This window comes from Mytilus trossulus, chromosome 3 (assembly GCF_036588685.1).
Source record: "Mytilus trossulus isolate FHL-02 chromosome 3, PNRI_Mtr1.1.1.hap1, whole genome shotgun sequence".
Classification (NCBI taxonomy): Eukaryota; Metazoa; Mollusca; class Bivalvia; order Mytilida; family Mytilidae; genus Mytilus; species Mytilus trossulus.
This window is the reverse complement of record NC_086375.1, coordinates 18016275-18037775: the sequence shown is the minus strand read 5'-3', so window position 1 is coordinate 18037775 and position 21501 is coordinate 18016275. Positions and strand designations below refer to the sequence as shown.

The following is a 21501-nucleotide window of genomic DNA, read 5'->3' as shown; positions in this document are numbered from 1 at the left end:
AATGTACGTGTTAAGAAAAAGAAAAACACAAACCAGCACATTTTGGACAACAGTCGTACTTTTCTGGAATTAATCTTGAACATCCTCTAGGTATATTGCAAGTCTTCAGATGACACAAAACATTTCCATTCTGTGGAAAGGTAATACAATGTATACATAAAACTTAATATAAACAATCGTTATTTCAATTATTACCGCCGTTTTGGAAAATCAAAAAGATTTTTAAGATTGACTTCAAATCCTATTTTTAACGACAATTTTCCATATATGAAAAAAGTTTATATTTCTTGTAAATAAGTGAAAAATGCTGTGAGATATATAGCTGTGTATTCTCACACTATTTCTCTGTTGGAGATGTGCAACTCTAGTGTGATATTACTGCTCGAGTGTCTAATCGATTTTAATTACAGTCTGCTGTGGTGTCTTGTCGCGATCGATTGATATTACTGGTCTAGTGTCTAGCCGTTTGATACTAGTCTGCTCTAATGTCTTGTCGCGTTTGATTGATAGTACTGCTCTAATGTCTAGTCGTTTGATACTAGTCTGCTCGATTGTCTTGTCGCGTTTGATTGATATTACTGGTCTAGTGTCTAGTCGTTTGATACTAGTCTGCTTGATTGTCTTGTCGCGTTTGATTGATATTACTGGTCTAGTGTCTAGTCGTTTGATACTAGTCTGCTCGATTGTCTTGTCGCGTTTGATTGATAGTACTGGTCTAGTGTCTAGCCGTTTGATACTAGTCTGCTCGATTGTCTTGTCGCGATCGATTGATATTACTGGTCTAGTGTCTAGTCGATTGATACTAGTCTGCTCGATTGTCTGTCGCCATCGATTGATATTACTGGTCTAGTGTCTAGCCGTTTGATACTAGTCTGCTCGATTGTCTTGTCGCGATCGATTGATATTACTGTTTGAGTGTCTATAGTCGATTGATAGCATGATATTGTATAATTCGAATGAGTTTTTACGAAACGAAGATATACATCAACCTTAACCTTATCAATTGCAAATACAAAACATAGTACTTACAGTACAAGCACAGTTAACACATTGTTTCTTTGATGTTGGTATTATTCCTGATGCATTTGATGGAAAGATGTCACCATGTGAATACTTTTTGCCGTGATATGAACATTCTTTGCCGTTCTTGCCACCTTTGTTCTTGATGTCGATGTCGACTGTAGGAGGAATGTTGTCAAAATCTACGTGAAAATAGGCCCTATCTCACCTCTTTTGTCAATGCTTTATATTTCATGTATCTACGTGAAACTTTTTAACTATTTCTATCATGAGCTTGTGTTTGTGAAAATATTACAAATCTCTTTGAAAAATAATGATGATACCCATTAAATAGATACTGTTATCTTTGCTTTGAAATAGAATGATTTTGGTATTGCCCAACGTTATCCAATCATAAATCAAATGTTAAAAAGCTTTAAAAAAGAGAAAATTAAAAATAATTGAAAATATCCATTTACTTAATTTATATATAGTAGCATAACATATTTATCCATAAAGATGCATTAATTTATAATGTAATACATATACTGGCGAATACACACCTTCACAAACTGGGCAACACATTCGTGGATCAGTTTTAGGATTATCACATTCCACGGGGGGACACTGTACTGTTGTTACACACTTTACCTCTTCCTGTAAAATAAATACCCATTAGTGATTATTCTAGATAGAAAGTACATTAAAATTAAAATTTGACAAACTTTCTTGCAAATTGGCCTAAATCATGCTATGCAAAAGCATTGGTTCTGAGGAGATGACATTTGAACTTACAATCCATCGTAAGTATGAAATAAAGAGATGTGAGGTCGCTATGGTTACCTTTTAATCTTATCATAACATTATCAATTGGATCATATTGACTTCCCGACCTTGAAATGAAAATGTCGACATAAGGCAAAGTACAAAAACTGACTCTGATGAAGTTCATAAGATCTGAATATGTAATTCATATAAATTATTAATACCTTAATACAAGTACACTCAACACAATTTGATCCGATTTGTAATTTAGGATTCCACTTCTCCCCTTCGGTATATTGCTGATTGTTCAAGGTACAGGAAGATTCTGAAATTAAATAGGAAATCTAACCTTGGTATCAGTTGTAACCTGTTCAAGTATGAAAACATTATACATTTTTATCGTTTAAGTAAGACTAAACGTGCCTTTATTTACGACATAGTATAAAATAAACCAAAATACATCAATTATAATAACAATGATAATCACTTTACAAACAGTACGTATGTACCAATCGAATATCTAAAAAAAATCTTACATTCTGTATTCATATATGACATTTTTTTTAAAACATCTGCCACTTGACGTAACTGATTATCAAAATATTTGCCACTGGACGGAAATCAGAAATGAGTCATTCGGTTTAATATTTGAGAAAATGGAATAAACATATCTAAGGAATTATTCTCTGTACTTTTTTTTAATGTCCTGAGTTTCATCAAACATCGATAATGTGAAGAGGACTGAAACGTTTATAGTCATGGGGAAATACATGATAGTTGTAGAGTTATAAACATTAACCATTTCATTACTGGCAATATGGAGACCTAGAGATGGAGACCCACGTAGAACAATGACCTAATGTGTATGTGAGATTTTAGTGAGATATGAAAAAGATTTAATACAGCAACTATTGAGAACATTCGACAGAGGCACAATATGCCTTGGGTATATCAATGTCGTTTATTCTAATGATGGACTTTATCAAGGTTATTGCAGCCATTTTGAACAGAGGCAGATTTTCATTGTGGAGTACCAGTGAAAATGCTTTAAAAGCACGGGAACATTAATGAAAGAGAACAGTTGCTTGCAATCATGCATAGATGTTCCCGTACTTTCTTACTATTTTCCCCTCCATCTGGAGAATATGCCCCTTTTTCAATTTGGCTGCAATAATCGAGAAGTGAACAATTATATACTATTACTCATGCAAATTATGCTCGAAACATTGTATCTTAGCTATAGAATTTCCTTTATAGGCAATTACATAAATGTAAATGAGGATGTTGTTTCCATGTTAATTCTAATATAGCAGTTCAATAAGTTTTATGTTTTATGATATAATGACTAACTTGATCGGCCATGTAAAATTTATGGCGGCGAGACAACCATCTATTTAGATCTTAACGTGGACACTCTTCTGCATATTACTTTTCCGGAACAAGTTGCATGCAGTTATTTAAATGTTATGTGTCTTTTTAAGCTACTATATTAATATATATATAATTATATATTCTTTAAAGTTTTGTTGTTTGTATTTATTTCCCACTTTTCACTTCATATTATCTGTTATAACCTCCTTAATATATAAATAAAAGAAACAATACCATAGTAAGGAGCAGCCAAAATCACAAATTGAATTAGGACGCTGACTACACCTTAGTAAAAAATAGATCCGAAACTAGTTGGTTTATTGTCTGAAATGTAAATTTCCATTCTGAGAAATTTCATCATTTGTTGAAGAGACTGTTTAGTCAATGTTTTTATAATGTTAAATTACATGTTTGTTTCTGTGTCCTTTATTTAAGTTTCCATGCGTTTTCTATGGCAATCTGTATCATGATAACGCAATTCTGTATTTACCTCGGTTCTTAATGTTTAGTTTTTAATTCAAAATGAAATCCGGGAAGGTTGTATATCATGTTTTATACGAATTTCAATTGTTTTAATGCAATTGTATCAATTATAATTACAATTGCAAGTTATAAACATTTGGCATGTAATAAACTTTTAAATTTCCTATTTGATAGCAAGAAAGTGCATAGATTAGTTAAAACACTTAAAAAATCGAAAGTCTTCAATCTAGATCTTTGACTATAGTAAGTTGAACATATTTGAAATTCTTATGCAATCGGTCATTGTATGTGATAATGAATTGTTTGATTGATTTGGTATGAGTGTAGTGATCGATTGAACATATCCTTTATACCTTCAAGTATATATATGTAGTAGAAGAAAAGACGTTTAACGAGAAATTAAGTGGTAATTAGAAAAGTGTATATCAAAAGCAAAGATATCAGAATATCTGTTGTATAAAGACACACAATGAAATTGTATTCCGAAAGGACATGCACGAAGTTCCAGAATTATTAGTTGTAGGATTCTACTAAAAACAAATTTTAATGCCGACCTCATCTTATGCATTACAAAATCAAGCTTTCAAAAAATATAGATGCCAAATACGGTAACGGCTATTTAAACCTGAGATTAATAAACACCTTAGTATTTCGAATAATTAAATTTTGGGTTCTCAATCAGTGCTCTTTTACTAAGTACTTAATTTGGCCTTTTTAAACTTTTTGATTCGAGCGTCATTGATTCGAACAAGTCTATTGTAGATGAAACGCACGTCTGGCCTCACGAAAATCAAGCAATCAAATTGCTGGATTTCATGTTTCGAGCATGATTTTTGTGCTCAGAGGACTGAGCAAAGTTTTATCCTTTCAAGGCCAGGAGTACACATTTTTAATCTTGGTATCTACGATCGGGTTTTTTTTTGGTTTTATTTGGTATATTTAATAAAACAGTTAAATGTACAAAAATTGAAAGTATCCATGATATTGTATGTCAACTAGTACAATAGTTATACCTAAATAGGTACTAAATATGTTAAAATAAAACAATTTGACAAACACTTTCGAATTGTTTAATATGGTAATATATTCTGAAAAATGCTTTACAATGTTTGAAGACAAAAATGAAAGCTATCTTAGAATATTATCAGGCGTCTAACAATAGAAGGTGGAACCATAAAAGGCGTATATGTTTCGGGCGTAAACCTTTCTTGTATTCTTAAATGTGAAACAAAGCTATGTGATCGTTTTCAGTTTCACTACATGATTTATAAATGATATAAACAAATTATTATGTTAATGTGTATTATTCATTACTAGCGCCTGGTGTAAATTAATGCTAAACCAGAACGCCAACTCCGTAGCAAGTATAGCTTGCTGTTTGATGTGAGTCAAGACTCCGTGTTGAAGACCGTACTTTGACCTATATAATGGTTTACTTTTAAAATTATGACTTGGACAGAGAGTTGTCTCATTGGCACTCATACCAAATCTACTTATATCTGTTTTGTAATTTACTTCCTCTCTGGGAACAAACTCAATGGGTTCCCGTTTGATTGCAGGGGAGTACATGCTGGTGGAAAAGGGGGGGGGGGGGGGGGCTGTTAGTTCATAATTTTATTTTTATCGAAGAATGTCAGGTTATGTGATCTGAAGGATATATATCCTTAGGTGAAAATAAATTCATTAAAAAAACCATGGTCATTTGATAAGAAAAAATGTGATTTGTGAAAAACAAATGGAATTCCCATCTTTTAATTTCGTTTTTTACAGATAAGTCTTCAAGTTAGTGCATATTCAAAACAAACACCAATTAGAATATTTTTTTGGTATCTTAATCGAACGTTTTACTGTTGTTTTCTGTTCTTAACTAGTTTTACTGAATACATATTAAATTAAAAGGCGTGAACTTGTATGTATACTTGATCTACTATGGACTAGTGAATCTTTTATCTGTTGTCGCCAATTTTGATGTCTTTGTGATAAGCAAAACCAAAATTGAAATGATATTTTTGATAAAGACATTACAATTATACTTATTATTATTAATAAATATTTTGTTTTCATAATACGCCCTCATAAATCGAGATTTCGTCTGTAGATAATGGATCTACATTGTTCTCAGATCAACAGATCATTCAAACAATCAATAATTGGAAAGACGAAACGGATTTAATGAAATTCTTTTGCTACCTACTTAGATAATTTTATCAGGATATAAGATTGTAATAAGTACATAATTGTCGTTTGTTTAACATGACAAGAGGATTTGTTTTACACCTTTGTAGACAAATATGGGAGAGTCGTATGTAATATCGCCTTAAGCAGACGACAGGTTGCACGCGACTCCATTAAGATGAAAGCAGGTGAGAAGATTAGCCCTTTAGCTGGTCAGAAGGACTAGCCATTGGCGAGATGAAAGTCCTTATATTAATGATAACATCAAATTGCCGTCCCACGTCGACGTCAACGCATGTTACAAACATGTTTAATTAGGGATAAGTAAATTAAATGTTTGACTTAAAAATCCAGACGAATAGAATCCCTTATATATGTAGATCCTTGAAGTTTTGTGGCGACGTGCAATACATTTATACTTTTGTATTAGCAAACATTAGTGTGTACATGTCATGCATGCGATCATGGTTAGTATTTCACATTTAAGTTCATTTCTGCCATTATTTTTTTTCAAATTGTACTTAAAAGTTTTGTAAATTTCCATATTAGCACGTTAAACTTATACAAATAAGCCCAAAAATTCTATATGAGAACAAATAACCTTAGCGAACCTGTAATGTGCTATCTATTTAAGCCATTATATCGTTTAAAATTTCAATTGTAAAAATATAAATTTATTAGTTGTTCATCTAATAAATCGCCTTGTTACTGCAGGTTAATTTGACAATTAATATACAAATTTATCTAGTAAATAACACTTTTTTATCAGATAAGATATTAAAGTTGAAGTAAATTCACTGAAAAATAAACCATTTGTGGTTTACTCTGTCATGGTAATTAACTGTGGGAAACTAGAGACACAAGATTAAAATGATAGACTTCGCTACCTATTTAACTTCTTTAACTGTTGTTAATTTAACTCCTCCCCTGTTTTTGTGGTTAAGATAAACTACAATCGATTATTATCGCATTTTTCCGCAAACACGCGCATGATGAATTGCAATTCTGTAAATGAAAAGGGATCAAAGAAAATATAAATATAGAGATATTTTGTACAATCTTTAATTAATGCCAGAAATTATTTGAAATGGACAAGATATGATATACATGAGGGTAGTTTGTTGAACTTAGACCAGGGGGGACATTTACAAACAAGTAGACGGTCTCCGACTAAGTATGGGCTCTCATACTTTCAGGCGCCCAGATCAATTTCCAATCCTAAACAACAATGAAATGCAAAAATTACCTTTTAGTTTGTAAACAGCTATGTAATTACAAAAGATAATTAGTATCTACCGAAGAGACAACCCATTAAGGTAATTGCACCAAGTGTTTCTTTCTGTGTAGTCTTTATTCTATTACTAGCAGACAAGCATATTTTTGCAAATTCATGATGGTACCACGTGAGCAAACCCGCGAAGACGGTGACAGGACCCGTATTCTTAATTGGAGGTATCATCTAACATTCATAACGATAAATCATAACGATGTGGTAGAAATTTTAAATATACTGATATCAATAAATTAAATATACCCAAATTTACTTAAATTGAAAGAAATATTGAATATTTAAGTTTCTGCTGCCGCGCCAATGGCATTTAATAAATACCACCACTTTAGTTTGAATGACTTGAATACGTTAAAGATGTTGAATTAATAATGAAAAATATATACTAACAAGTTACGATTTAAGGTATGTCTTTGAAAGGAAAACCAAACGAAAAGATGCGAACAAAATATGAGGGAATTTCCGAGAAACAATAATGTATCTAAGAAACAGAAAAGTTTCTCTCTTTCCTCGTTTTAACCAATGCTGCGATACTATCACGGAAGCTCTTTAATTGATGCCTAAAGCCCAGATAAGGCCAATACGAACCCTACCAAGACGAACCCTAGCTTTAAACGACTTGAACGAGATAAAAGCCTTTAGGTTTCCGTGTCATTTTCTCATTTGCTCAGATAAATAGGATGTCCCTAAAGTCAAAGGAAGTTAAATAGCAGGCTGGCATAAAATGTGTCATAATGTTCTTAATATAGTTCGGAAATCATAACTAATTGCTTGACTTAGTTATATTTGTACCATTAGATTATTATATAAAAGGATATTAAATCATTTTATGTGTGAAATCGACAAAAAATAGCGGAAAATTTCAACCCACAAGTTTTCCTACATGTTTGATATATAAACGTTCTGTTAATGTTGCATTTGAAGCCATAACAATAAAACTTTGCTATTAATTAGACTAATGTTCGCCATTAAATCATCCCGATATTAATCTTAATAGCATAAAAAGGTAGAAAAGTTTATACAAAAGACATCAGATAAATGGGATAATTTTTCGTGAATTGCTAAGGAAGTAACTTTTCCATAACTTAAAATGAATTCAACATCATTCCATATTTTTAATGTTTGATAGGCTCCTGTTCACGTGCCTTCTGAACTTCTTTCCGTGTACTTTTATTTTAATTCTGATATAACCATCACGTTGAAAAACGTTTATTAAAGTTCCCTTTTCATTTTAATAGTTAATAGTTAAAGTTCACAAAAAGCATACATCCATAAGTGAATTTTATATTTTATAAATCATTAGCACATAATCGTTACTTCCTTCAAATGATAAGTAATTGTTAGGTACACATTGCGTTGGTGGCTCACACACTACAATGGCTGTCTGCATAAGTAAGTATACATGGAAAACACTTCATATTGACACAATAAAACAACTGTAAGCTGAGTTTTGATTCAGTCTAGATGGTGTATGTGAGGTACAAGACCGAACACTTCACTTCTGATTTCATTTGTCCTGGTCATGAGTACGTTCTAGATGAATAGCACACCGTTCGAACAAGAAACAATCGAATCCCAAAGTTTTAGATCAAAATTTGTTTAAAAGAATCAGAGCTGTCTGCTCAAACCTAATCCCCCCAACATGGCTCTATGTTATTCTACTAGCCAAAATTAAGTGAGAAAACCCCTTTACAACATGATTCTCGTTGTACACGTTTGTGACTGAGGACATAACATATAAGTGTTGTCTTGTGTTGTCGTTCTTGAATAGTTGCGTACGATGTATGATTTGAAAGCATTCATCACTATAGTAATCGTAAAGCATGCCCATCTTTTTTTTGCCTCGTTTGCATCGACTCGACTATTGAAGCCATATTTTTAAGAGGATAATATATACAGTGTAACAAGTAGACCTGCATGTGTTTAACAAAATTACACTGGTTATAATCCAAAATTCGTAGTATTCGAGTTTCATATAAACAAAAAGGCAGGCACTGTTCATTGGCTCTCTATTATTAATTGCAATTAAAGAAAAAAAAAGCTTTTTTGTTTTTTGTTCCAGTGTTCCAAACTAGATTCTAACAGAACTCCTGTACCAGAACTAAATATTTAAAACGTATTTGTAAAAAAAATATTGCTTTAATTTTAATGCAATAATGCCAAACGATTCAAAGCCCTAAGCTGATATAACCATAAAAGACCCACAAAGAAAAGCACAAAACAAATGGGATAATGCATGATCTCAATTTGTGACTACAAATTTCTTTAAACAATATCCTAGTTAGCGTGTCATCAGTGAAATACTAAGCTAGCGGGCTATGTACGCAATTCATTTGATTTTATTTTAGTCTATAGTTAACGTCATTAGTTTTGACATAAAAAAAATGTTAAAAAGTACAAGAATGAATCATACAACATTCGTTCAATAAAACGACAACAAGTAAAAAATAATGATAGATAAAACACAGTAATTAACACAACCCTATACATATACATCTGATAGATTATCAAAAACAACTATTGCACTAACAAAGTCACCATGACGTTTCAGAAAAGAATGTAAAATGCACGTGGACAACGCCAATCTCTATATGGCATCACCTGACCACGGACAATATTTTGACGATTTTCAGACACAGACTGGAATTTCGTTGAGTACGTTAATGTTTCTTGTAGTCAATCAATACAACAATTAAAAAAAATAACAACCACAAAAACCCAAACAATTTACTGTTTTTATACATTTTGGTATTAACGATAACCGTCGTATGTACAAGTATCCTCGAACCATGAGGTATACTATACGTATCATTTATTCTCTTTGTCCAAGGGTTTTCTTGGGTATGGTGACATGGTCATACCTGTTTTTCAATAAAAAGAATTGTTACAGCGAGACGTACATGTTGCAACCCGAAATGTATAAAAACACATCTAATATGGGGACGTTAAATCAAACAACTCGAAAAGGGAGAGTGTCAAGTTATCTGCGACCCTTATTGACCCGTAGGTTGCCTGTTTAACCATACTACCTCTCTTATCCACCTTTTTAATACGGTGACAGTAAAACATTCCCTTCGTTAAAACTGATCCTCTTTACTCGCAAACCTATCTTGTGAAATTATTGTGCAATGTTTCTAGCATGCATGAAAGATGTGTCACTGAACGTAAAGCAAGAAACCACAATTCTAACATAACTCAAGTTACCATGTTACTTTTTTTATTCGTTTCATTTTTGTGTTTCAACTTAGTTTTTGGTGAAAGAAATCATACAATGTCCCTGCCACAATTGGGAATATGTTTACAAAGTAGCAGTGAGTATGTTATTTTGTGTACGCTCTTCCCATAATACTTATATTGTATTGACAACTGTACGTACACCAACAACAACTATACGTACACCAACAACCATTTATCAATCAATTGAAGAGCTGGAAGTACTTTTTAATTATTTCTATAAAGTGCAATTGTTATAAAAACTAAGGTTACAACTCACTGAGTCAGGCGAGGCTAACCTTGATCAATTTTGCCTGTTTCAAAACATTCTGTTTTGCTTTTTTCATGCTCTCGAAAGTTTTCTATTTTGACTTTTGCAACTGTTCTAATGTGCTTAATGAAGGTTGTTAGATATTAACACTTGTTTGTCTCATTGAATGTTCAGTTGTTTAATGTTGAAAGCCGCTTTGTTTTCTAGTTTGATTAACTTGTAATGCTTGATAATTGACTCATTTACCAAACATCTTCTTTTATTTACAATGAACGTAAAGAACTGTTGCATTCTCCATACCTCCAAAACAAAATTCGTAACATTGTAATTTCGGTTTCTTTATCATACAAGTTTACACACTTTATATTCCGACAAAATCTTTAATCGGTTTGAAAAACAGAAAATAATGTCCTTATTGAAATACAAGAATAACTTTAACACAATAGTAGTACTTTATAACATGTATATAGATCTATATACGTTACACTTTTTGTTTTATAAAGTTTCAATAAAAAGTGCAACATAATTGTATGATAAGCCTACTGTGATGTGGTTCATTAAAAAAAACGAAAATTTGTTATCATACCAATAATAATCTCCGTTACTCGATTGAAGATTGACATTTATTTTATTTCCCGAGTATTACGTTGTCGATACGAGTTTTTAACAGTTTAATCAAAGTTGAAATGTTTCAATTTAAATGTAAACTTCTTTGTAGGTAAAACGTATCGTTTTCCATGTTTTGTAAACAAAAGCGAAATAATGAAATCCGATATAGAACATAAAAAATATAAAAAATTAGTCTATATGTATTTGATTTAATTCATCAAATCTTGATAATAAATTCATAAAATATAAATTAATCTATGACTCTTTTGTATTAATAAAATATGATGTAAAACTCTATATACTTGTGAGAGAGGTTAAATATCTTTTTGGAATAAAATTATTTAATACTTACCAACTGTTTCGAGAAATTTTCCAGATATAAGCAGAATTAAAACAGTAAGCATCCAGATCATGGTCTTAAAAAGAGAAAAAGTGAAAAATTTAATTTTTCAGAGTTCGCTGTCACATTTTGCTTTGATCACTAATGTGTACATGTCAGATTGTGGAAAATTGTTTATTAACTCTACTTCAAATAGAGAGTGTCTTCTACACGATTATAATATACGTATTGCCGGCGTCTTCGAACTGATTAACGTCCGAAAATGTGGAGTCACCCATCTATCCGAAAAACTCTAGCGATAATTGAAAATGCATTATTATTGTAAACGGCCAATCACCTAAAACCACGTGACACTTTCATTCACCTGGGGAGGTCCCTTAAACATCTTAAATTTACTATTTTAGTATTTAAAAAAGGTGTATTAAACTTAATTTGTCAATTGCAAAAAATGCAAACATACGTTTGTTTGTACATCAGGCAGACAAGCATTCAAACGGCACCAATATGATTTTAGAAGACTGTTAATTTATAGTATAATACATGTTCACAGACTACTGTCATGATAGGTTTATTACAGATATTATACATGTAATTGTTTCTCTACTGGGGGTAGTTATGATAAAATGGACATAAACTGATCGGATCTATAATAAATGAAGTATTGGCAGAAACCTGTCTTCTTTTAACTGTTTAACATTGTTGGATATCCGAGACTTACCTATTTGTATAGAAGGCCCCCTCTTAAGGTAAAACAACAGATCATCTTTAAACTATAATCTCAAGGACTTACATATACATATAAATCAAACTGGGTTATATGTCAAGAGGAAGCAATCTAACAACACGAATATATAACAGAAGATGTCTTTTGATAAATTTACAGTCTTCAATAAAAGACATTTGTACGTATCCACCGTAAATATATTACGCTCTAAATCGTAATTTAGTCGATGGAAGTCGTGGATGAAATAACAGAGACCATTTTAGTAGCGATGTAAAATTGTTTTTTTAAACAAATTTGAAAATATCTGAAGGACTTCCTCTACGGTATCTTTTTAAATACTGGGAATAAAAAAAACGGATAAAAAAAGAAAATTCAGTACAATGCAGAATTCTTTCATTTTGATGAAGCTTAGTTGTCTCAAAGTTTTCAATGTTCCCATTTTACACTTTTGTGGACGAAAATATAAATCGAGGGGAGGGACAGTATGTTTAGAATTAATAACTTGAACTGGTTAAATCTGATAAATAAAACAAAGCTGCGTAGCAACAGATTAACATTGTAAATTCGGAAAAAAATAAAATACTTATTTCATTCTTCCAGAGTTAATAATGTAAATTATTTCATATTTTTAGAAATAATTTGAATTATCAATGTAGTTTTCAGTGAATGGTTGAATAACGTATGACAGTAAACGTCGATTCTAATGTCGGGAAGACAATTTTGACCACAGTTTTGTGTATGAAAAAATATAGTTTGTGCAAAACAATTTTCGTCAGACAGTGATATTGCTGTAAGTCTAGTTCTAAAATATATTTTAATTTTTTTTTAAGCTTTATTTTACGGAAGTTTGGTGTTATTTAAGACTTTGTAGGACGTTTGTTTCCAGTCAAATTGGCAGTTGACAATAATAGAGATATTTTGATGACGGAAACAAATTTCAATCCTGAGCAGAATAAAATCTATGAGTTGCCTTTTTCTCCATTGGCAAATCTATCTTCGAGTTTGAAAATTTTGAGAATATTACTTGTCGTACTATTTATGCCGCTTAAAATAACATACAGCTATTATTAAAAAGGACGAAACACTTCGTTTAGTGTAGCAATAACGGTTATGCTCTGGCCATCCAGCGCGTATCACTGCAGCTAACATGATGAATAATTTGCATGATTAAAATATATTGTTATAATGATTATGTAAAATTACTTAAACATCAATTCTATGTTATTCTTTAGCCAATGTAAGCATTAGAGGGTAAACAATATCGTGTCTTTTTTTGGCCTCTTTATGCTAAATTTCACATATGAGTCCCACTGCATCTCTATAAGGGATGGTGTTTTAAAAAAAGCTACAAAATTGAACTATAATATATTCAGCTACACATTCTCGAAATAGAAATCCTATATATTGTAACAGTAAAGGATATTGAAAAGCATATTGGTTGCAATGAAATTACACATATTTTAGTAGAAAACTAGAAAACATTTAAAAACTTTTAAAAATGTTCAGGAAAAAAACACAAACATGAGATTTGAGCGAATATCATTATGATACAGTCAGTAAGAGGTTTAAATGGTACACTCTGCAAGCCGCTTTTTATGTTTCAATCAGTAAACAGCATTTTATTGTACAGTCAGAAAACAGCGTTTTTGAATTGTTTTACATTGTCTTATCGGGGCCTTTAATAGCTGACTATGCGGTATGGGCTTTGCTCATTGTTGTAGGCCGTACGGTGACCTTTAGGTGTTAATGTCTGTGTCATTTTTGTCTTTTGTGTATAGTTGTCTCATTGGAAATCATACCATATCTTCTTTTTTTTTTTTAAATTTCATGCTACAATCAGTAAACAGCTATTCAAGGTACAATCAGTAAACCTTATTTCAGAGTACAATCAGCAACTGTCAAACTCATAGACAAATAATAGTACAGAAGACATGGTACAGTCAGCAATCAGATTGTTCTGGTACAGTCAGCAAACATATTGTTACGGTACAGTCAGTTAACGGATTGTTACGGTAAGTCAGTAAGCAGATTGTTTTTGTACAGTCATTAAACGGATTGTAAAGGTACAGTCAGTAAACGGATTGCTACAGTACAGTCAGTAAACAGATTGTTAAGGTACAGTCAGTAAACGGATTGTTAAGGTACAGTCAGTAAACAGATTGTTATGGTGCTGTCAGTAAACGGATTGTTATGGTACAGTCAGTAAACGGATTGTTATGGTACAGTCAGTAAACAGATTGTTATGGTACAGTCTGTAAACATATTGATATGGTACAGCCAGTAAACGGATTGTTACGGTAGAGTCAGTAAACAGATTGTTTTTGTAAGTCAGTAAACGGATTGTTAAGTTACAGTCAGTGAACAGATTGGTATTGTACAGTCAGTAAACAGATGATTACGGTACAGTCAGTAAACAGTTTGTTATAGTACGGTCAGTAAACGGATTGTTATGGTACAGTCAGTAAACAGATTGTTAAGGTAGTCAGTTAAAAAATAAGGTACAGTCAGTAAACGGATTATTATCATACAGTCAGTATCAGATTGTTATGGTACAGTCAGTAAACAGATTGTTAAGGTACAGTCAGTAAACGGATTATTATGGTACAGTCACTGAACGGATTGTTATAGTACTGTCAGTAAACAGATTGTTACGGTACAGTCAGTAAACAGATTGTTTTGTTGCAGTCAGTAAACGGATTGTTAAGGTACAGTCAGTAAACAGTTTGTTTTGGTACAGTCAGTAAACAGATTGTTATGGTTTAGTCAGTTAACGAATTGTTACGGTAGAGTCAGTAATCAGATTATTATGGTACAGTGAGTAAACGGATTGTTAAGGTACAGTCAGTAAACAGTTTGTTTTGGTACAGTCAGTAAACGGATTGTTATGGTACATTCAGTAAACAGATTGTTATGGTTTAGTCAGTAAACGAATTGTTACGGTACAGTAAGTTAACAGATTGTTATGGTGCTGTCAGTAATCAGTTTGTTATAGTACAGTCAGTAAGAAGATTGTTACGGTACAGTAAGTAAACAGATTGTTTTGGTACAGTCAGTAAACGGATTGTTAAGGTACAGTCAGTAAACAGTTTGTTTTGGTACAGTCAGTAAACAGATTGTTATGATTTAGTCAGTAAACGGATTGTTAAGGTACAGTCAGTATCAGATTGTTTTGGTACAGTCAGTAAACAGATTGTTACGGTTCAGTCAGTAAACAGATTGTTATGGTACAGTCAGTAAACAGGGTTTTTTTCTGGCAATAGTTGGTAATCAACTTTAATGGTACAGTCTAAGTTAACAGATTTTTATGGTACAGTCAGTAAATTTTATGGTCAAGTTTGTAAGCAAATTATCATGATACCATTCGTAAATAGTTTTTATTAGGTATAATAAGGTACAATAAGTAAGCAGCCTTTTGTAGATCAATCCGTAAGCAGCTGCTATGGTGCAACCGGATTTTTGTGTTATATTCTGTAAACACACTTTTTATGGTAAAATCAGTTAATAGCTTTAACCTGAAACAGGTAATGTTGAAGATCCTGAAAGGGCAAAATAATTACACTCCCTTACTTTGTATTTAAATGCATAACCGTGTATTTTGAGTACATCTTTCTAATCTAAATCTAGGTACAGCTCCTTTAATGTTTTGAAAATCCGGGAATCGCTCATGGCTAAGGGTTAACCAGAGAAAATCCAGTTAAAACGGATGTTTTAGAGTAAATACCCTTAACTTGGTTGATGGAGTGGAACCAATTTTCATCTTTTATATGAAAGATGATTACAAAAAGTAGCAAATGCCATGACTATTTTGGACAATATCTTAACTTCACTTCTGTGACGTTGGGTTGCTGTGACATTTTTTATTTATTACTTGCAATTGAGAACTTAAAGAGCTTGGAACACTTTTCACAAGTATTATCTTATTTGATACAGAAAAACACATGTTTATATAATTTTTATAAAATATCAAAAGTGTATACTCAAAATTATTTTGTTATGTTAAGAAAAATCAAGTTTTAAATTCATTACATTTTTATAATTCAATACTTTTTTTCTAATATTTCATAATTAAACTTAACATACATATAAATTCGGTATAACTAATGAACCATACTTCAAAGACAATAGGTTTGCATAGTGTCCTGATTTGTAAATAAATATATATGTGTTTTGTACTTAAATAGGATAAATTAAGTTTAGGTAAATTCCTTTATCCGTAAAATTTAAAAGAAAAATCTATCATGTGTAGGAGTTTTAAATTTTAACTCTAAAACTGGCGCCAAACTTTTATTTCTTGTTAATTAATAATGTAAAAAATATATTTTGACGCCAGAGTTAGTAAAACGTTCACAGGGTGCAGTACATTTTATACAAAGTATTTGAAATGGTTAAAGGCGATCATGATTATAGCTTGTAAACAATTATACCAATATAAACATTACGATTATTCCATATATGTAAGTTTTAGTGAACAAAATTGTACAGAATACTGTCTCTTTAAGCCCCTCCTAATTTCTTTGATGTTTGATTAGCATTTTATTGTTTTCCTTTGTGATCATAGGTTATCAGGTAACTTTCATAGTCTGATATTTAATTTTCATAAAAAGTTTTGAAGATTCACGTGGAGCCGATGAGACAAGTTCTGAACTAGGACTTGATACCAAATTATGAACATTAAATGGGTCAATGAAAAATACAGAGAATACGATTGAGTGAACTCGTAGCCTAACATTTGATAATGTCAACTTTGCTTAACACATAACGATTTGATAGCATACATAGACATCAACGAAAACACTAGGCAAGTGATGGTAAACATCGTGACGGTAGATATGAGTATGAATATAAGTCGAGTAGCGACAGACAATGAGGGCAATTGCTCAGCAAGTGATGATGACTATAAAGGTGAAAACTAGGCAGCTGATAAAAATCATAACGGTAAATACTAAATAAGTAATGAAAGACATATGTTGGATAATAGGCGAGAGATGATAGACCTTAAGGGAGAAAACTAGACGAGTGCCGATAGAAATCTGATGTCGATCATTCATCACTTGCCTAGTATTCAACCTTGTATCTTGCTTAGCTCGTCAAGTATTCACCTTGATGTCTATTTAATCACGCATAATATTCACCCTGATGTCTAACATCACGAGCCTAGTATTCACTATGAAGACTATTATCACTCGCCTAGTATTTACTCTGATGTCTACCAGAACTCGCCTAGTATTTACTCTGATGTATACCGTCTCTTGTCTAGTATTCACACTAAAGGCTACTAACACTCGCGTAGTAATCACTCTGATGTCTTTCGTAACTCACATATTATTTACTCTGATGTCTAATATCTTGTCTAATATTCACACTAAAGGCTATTATCACTCGCTTAGTAAATACTCTGGTGTCTTCCATAAATCAAATATTATAGTATTCACTCTGATGTCTACCATCTCTTGTCTAATATTAACACTAAAGACTATTATCACTCGCCTAGTAATCAATCTGATTTCTACCGTCTACCCCAGGCATAGATTACCTTAGCTGTATTTGGCATAACTTTAAGGAATTTTGGTCCTCAATGCTCTTCAACTTTGTACTTTATTTGGCATTTTATTTTTTTTTATTCGAGCGTCACTGATGAGTCTTTTGTAGACGAAACGCGCGTCTGGCGTATATACAAAATTTAGTCCTGGTATCTATGATGAGTTTATTTACTACCACTGGGTCGATGCCACTGCTGGTGTAGATTTGTTATCCCGAGGGTATCACCAGCTCAGTAGTCACACTTTTGTGCTGACATGAATTATCATTGATTATCAATTATCAATGACTGTTATATTTTTTCTGTCTATGAAGAAATAATATAAAAAGTTTGGTGCACACTGAATAACGCGCGTAGCGGGTTATTTAAGGTGGTACCCAACACTTTAACTAAAATTAATTTGGCTCGTTTAATTTTCTTAAAATTTTGACGAAGTATTTACTTTGTTTGACCTGTTGACAAAAATACAAAAAAAATTAAAAATTATGAACCAACCGTTTTATCAGAAAAATTACACTGGTTATATAGCAGTTTGACAAACACTTATTTTGATCATTGAGAAGCTTAATATTTACTGAACAACACAACATCATTAAAACCTTTAGCTGATTTTACAGAACTAAATTATGTCTATGGGCTCATAACAAAATAACGTCAGCCAATCAGAAGACGCGTTACATCCAAAATTAAATTATATGGTTATATTTATAAATTAACTGTTTACAAAATTTTGAATTTGTCCTGGTATCTATGATGAGTTTATTGCCTAATATTCACACTAACGACCTTTAAAACTCACCTTGTAATCACTCTGGTGTCTCTCATAACTCGTGTAGTATTCACTCTGATGTCTACTATTCATATTTAAGACTATTATCACTCGCCTAGTAATCACTCTGATATATCCCATAACTCACCTAGTATTCACTCTGATGTCTATCATCTCTTGTCTAATATTCACACTTAAGACTCTTGTCACTCGCCTAGTTTCCACTCTAATGTCTACCGTCTCTTTCTAGTATTCATGTGAATACTAGGCGGATGATAGTTTGCTTTCAGGGGAGTTATAGGCTAGCGAAGCGATGGTAGTCTTTCAGGTGAATAATAGGCGAGTGATAATCGACATTAGGGTGAAGTCCATCAGGGTTAATAATAGGCATGTGCTGATAGAAATCAGGCGAAATACAAGTCGATTGATAAACATATGTCTGAATACTAGAAGTGTGATGAAAGGCGTCGTTGTGAATACATGAAGAGTGATGCTAGATATTTGTGCGAATATAAGGCGAGAGATGAAAGACATCGGGGTGTTTACCTGGCGAGCGACAATAGAATTAAGATTGAATACTAGGCGCGTGATGATAAACATCAGTGTAAATGACGAGAGATGATAGACATTGGTTGAATAATTGGCGAGCGATGCTAGACATCAGTTGAATACAAGGCGTGTGATGATAGATACCAGTGTGACTATTAGGCGAGATTTAGTAGAGCTCGATGAATACTTGGCGAGCGAGACTAGATATCCGATTGGATACTAGGCGAGTAATGAATGATTGACATTAGATTGAATACATGAACAATACTAGGCGAGTAATGGATGATTGAATTAACATCAGGGCGAATATTAAGCGAGTGATGGTAGAAACCCGGTTAAATATTAGGCGAGTGATTAATGCTAGACAAAAGGGTGCATTATTTGCGAGTGATGTTAGACGAGTGTGAATACAACACGGAAGATACATAAACGTGAATACTACACAAGTGATGGTGGACATCAGTTTGAATACTAGGCAATTGATGACAAACACTATTAAGAGCAATTTAAAAGATCTGAAAAAATATGCAGATTAATCCTATAATGCAAGTATTAAATTGGGATAAGGGTTTGTGTAATGTTAATGATTGTTAGTCAATCATTAAAGGGGCACTAGTTACGAGATATATGAAAAACCTAATATATTATTTTTTTGGCTCAATCAGTGATGAAATACAAATCGTGAAATAATAATTCATTTTTAGTAGCCAATAAGGTTCAATTTTGTCAAGATAAGCGAAAAAACATTGATTATGAGTTATTCACTTGCAAGTGAACAACTCGACCTCATTGAATCCGTATACATATGAACTTTAATTTAACCGCTTAGCTTGAGATGGATAACACGTGAATTGTATGTGTAAAGTTATTAAAAGGAAGAGAATGTCAACATTGAAAGTTAAACAAAGGCAAATCATTTGATTGACTGATTCGATCCACAAATAAACATTCTAATACAGGTACAAACGATGATGTATACAAACTCATCATAGATACCAGGACTAAAATTTTACATCTACGCCAGACGCGTGTTTCGTCTACAAAAAACTCATTAGTGACGCTCGACACAAAAAAAGTTTAAAAGGCCAAATAAATTACGAAGTTGAAGAGCATTGAGGATAAAACATTCCTGAAAGTTTTGCCAAATACAGCTAAGGTTATCTATTCCTGAGGTAGACAAGCCTTAAAATTTCAAAAATTCAAAGCTTTGTTAACAGTTATTTTATTATCACGAACACGTCAATGATAACTCAAGTCAACACATAAGTGCTGACTTCTGAGCTGGTGATACCCCCGGGGAAATAAATCTCCACCAGCAGTGGCATTGACCCAGTGGTTGTACATAACTCATCATAGATACCAGGACTAAAATTTTACAATTACACTAGACGCGCGTTTCGTCTTCAAAAAAGACTCATCAGTAGCAGTATAACACAAGAACGAACTCAGATAGATACCAATAGAAATACTACACAGAGTGTCCTTTGTAGTGATTTTTTAACACATTTTCGTAATTTTTTGTAATCTTACAAAAACCGTCTCTTCTGAAACATAAAGAGACAAATTTTAAAACAAAACTTGGTCACAATCATCATTAGTGTATTTAGTTAAAAAAAAATTGGGTCCGATGACTCAGCCTGCCAACCAACATGGCGGACATGGCTTAAAATATAACAAATGAGTAAAATGCAGTTTTTGGCTTATATCTCTTAAATTACAGTATCTAGAGTAAATTTAGCTGAATAAAAATTTTCTTCAGGTTAAGATCTGGATGTCCTAAAAACATCAGACAAGTCAGACAACCCGTTGTTGGGTTACTACCCCTGAATTGGTTATTTTAGGGAAATTTTGTTGTTTTTGGTTATTATCTTGAATTTTATTATATTATTATTATGTGAAATTGTTTATTAAATATTTAATTCTTTTGGTAGAAGGCATGGTACATGTAAGTAGGAATCCCTTATGGTTGTTTATCATATACTTAGCATTGATATGATAGTTTTTGCATATGTGTAATGAGCAGAAGTACACAAACCATGATTTCCCACCCGTGCTGAAAGCCCATATCAAGTGCATCTCGTGCACAAAACCCATAAACATGCCTCTCGTAAAAGTTACTTCCAGTGTTTCCGGTATCAGTTGTTTACTTGTCCATTGTGACGTCAGATATTTTTTATGACGACGTCAAAATTAACGGAAACTTTTGTTGGGATTAGTTTAGTACTTGCTAACAAATGCCATTGACAATTATGTATCAATTTTTAGTACAACAAACATGGAGTAATAATAATCATAAATCTCTTCAAAATTTTTAATGTTACAAAATGCCTCTATAGGAAATATTACCATAAATATATAAAGAGGTAGTGATGTTGTTGTTGGACAATGAAAGTATATTTGATTCAT

At 32.3% G+C, this 21501-nt stretch overlaps 1 protein-coding gene across 3 annotated transcripts in view; it reads right to left on the bottom strand.

Annotated features, from left to right (window-relative positions):
• The window catches only part of LOC134710301 (chordin-like protein 1), a 53040-nt gene that overhangs the window by 6849 nt on the left and 24690 nt on the right, over positions 1-21501 (bottom strand). For 2 of the 3 annotated variants that reach the window (XM_063570605.1, XM_063570607.1), the window contains exons 2-6: positions 11527-11590; positions 1989-2089; positions 1563-1656; positions 1030-1202; positions 34-130 (exon numbers count right to left, since the gene is read on the bottom strand). In XM_063570605.1, coding sequence (XP_063426675.1) covers positions 34-130; positions 1030-1202; positions 1563-1656; positions 1989-2089; positions 11527-11590 — 529 coding nt within the window. The remainder of the gene's footprint in view (positions 1-33; positions 131-1029; positions 1203-1562; positions 1657-1988; positions 2090-11526; positions 11591-21501) is intronic. The other variant, XM_063570606.1, reaches the window with a different exon arrangement.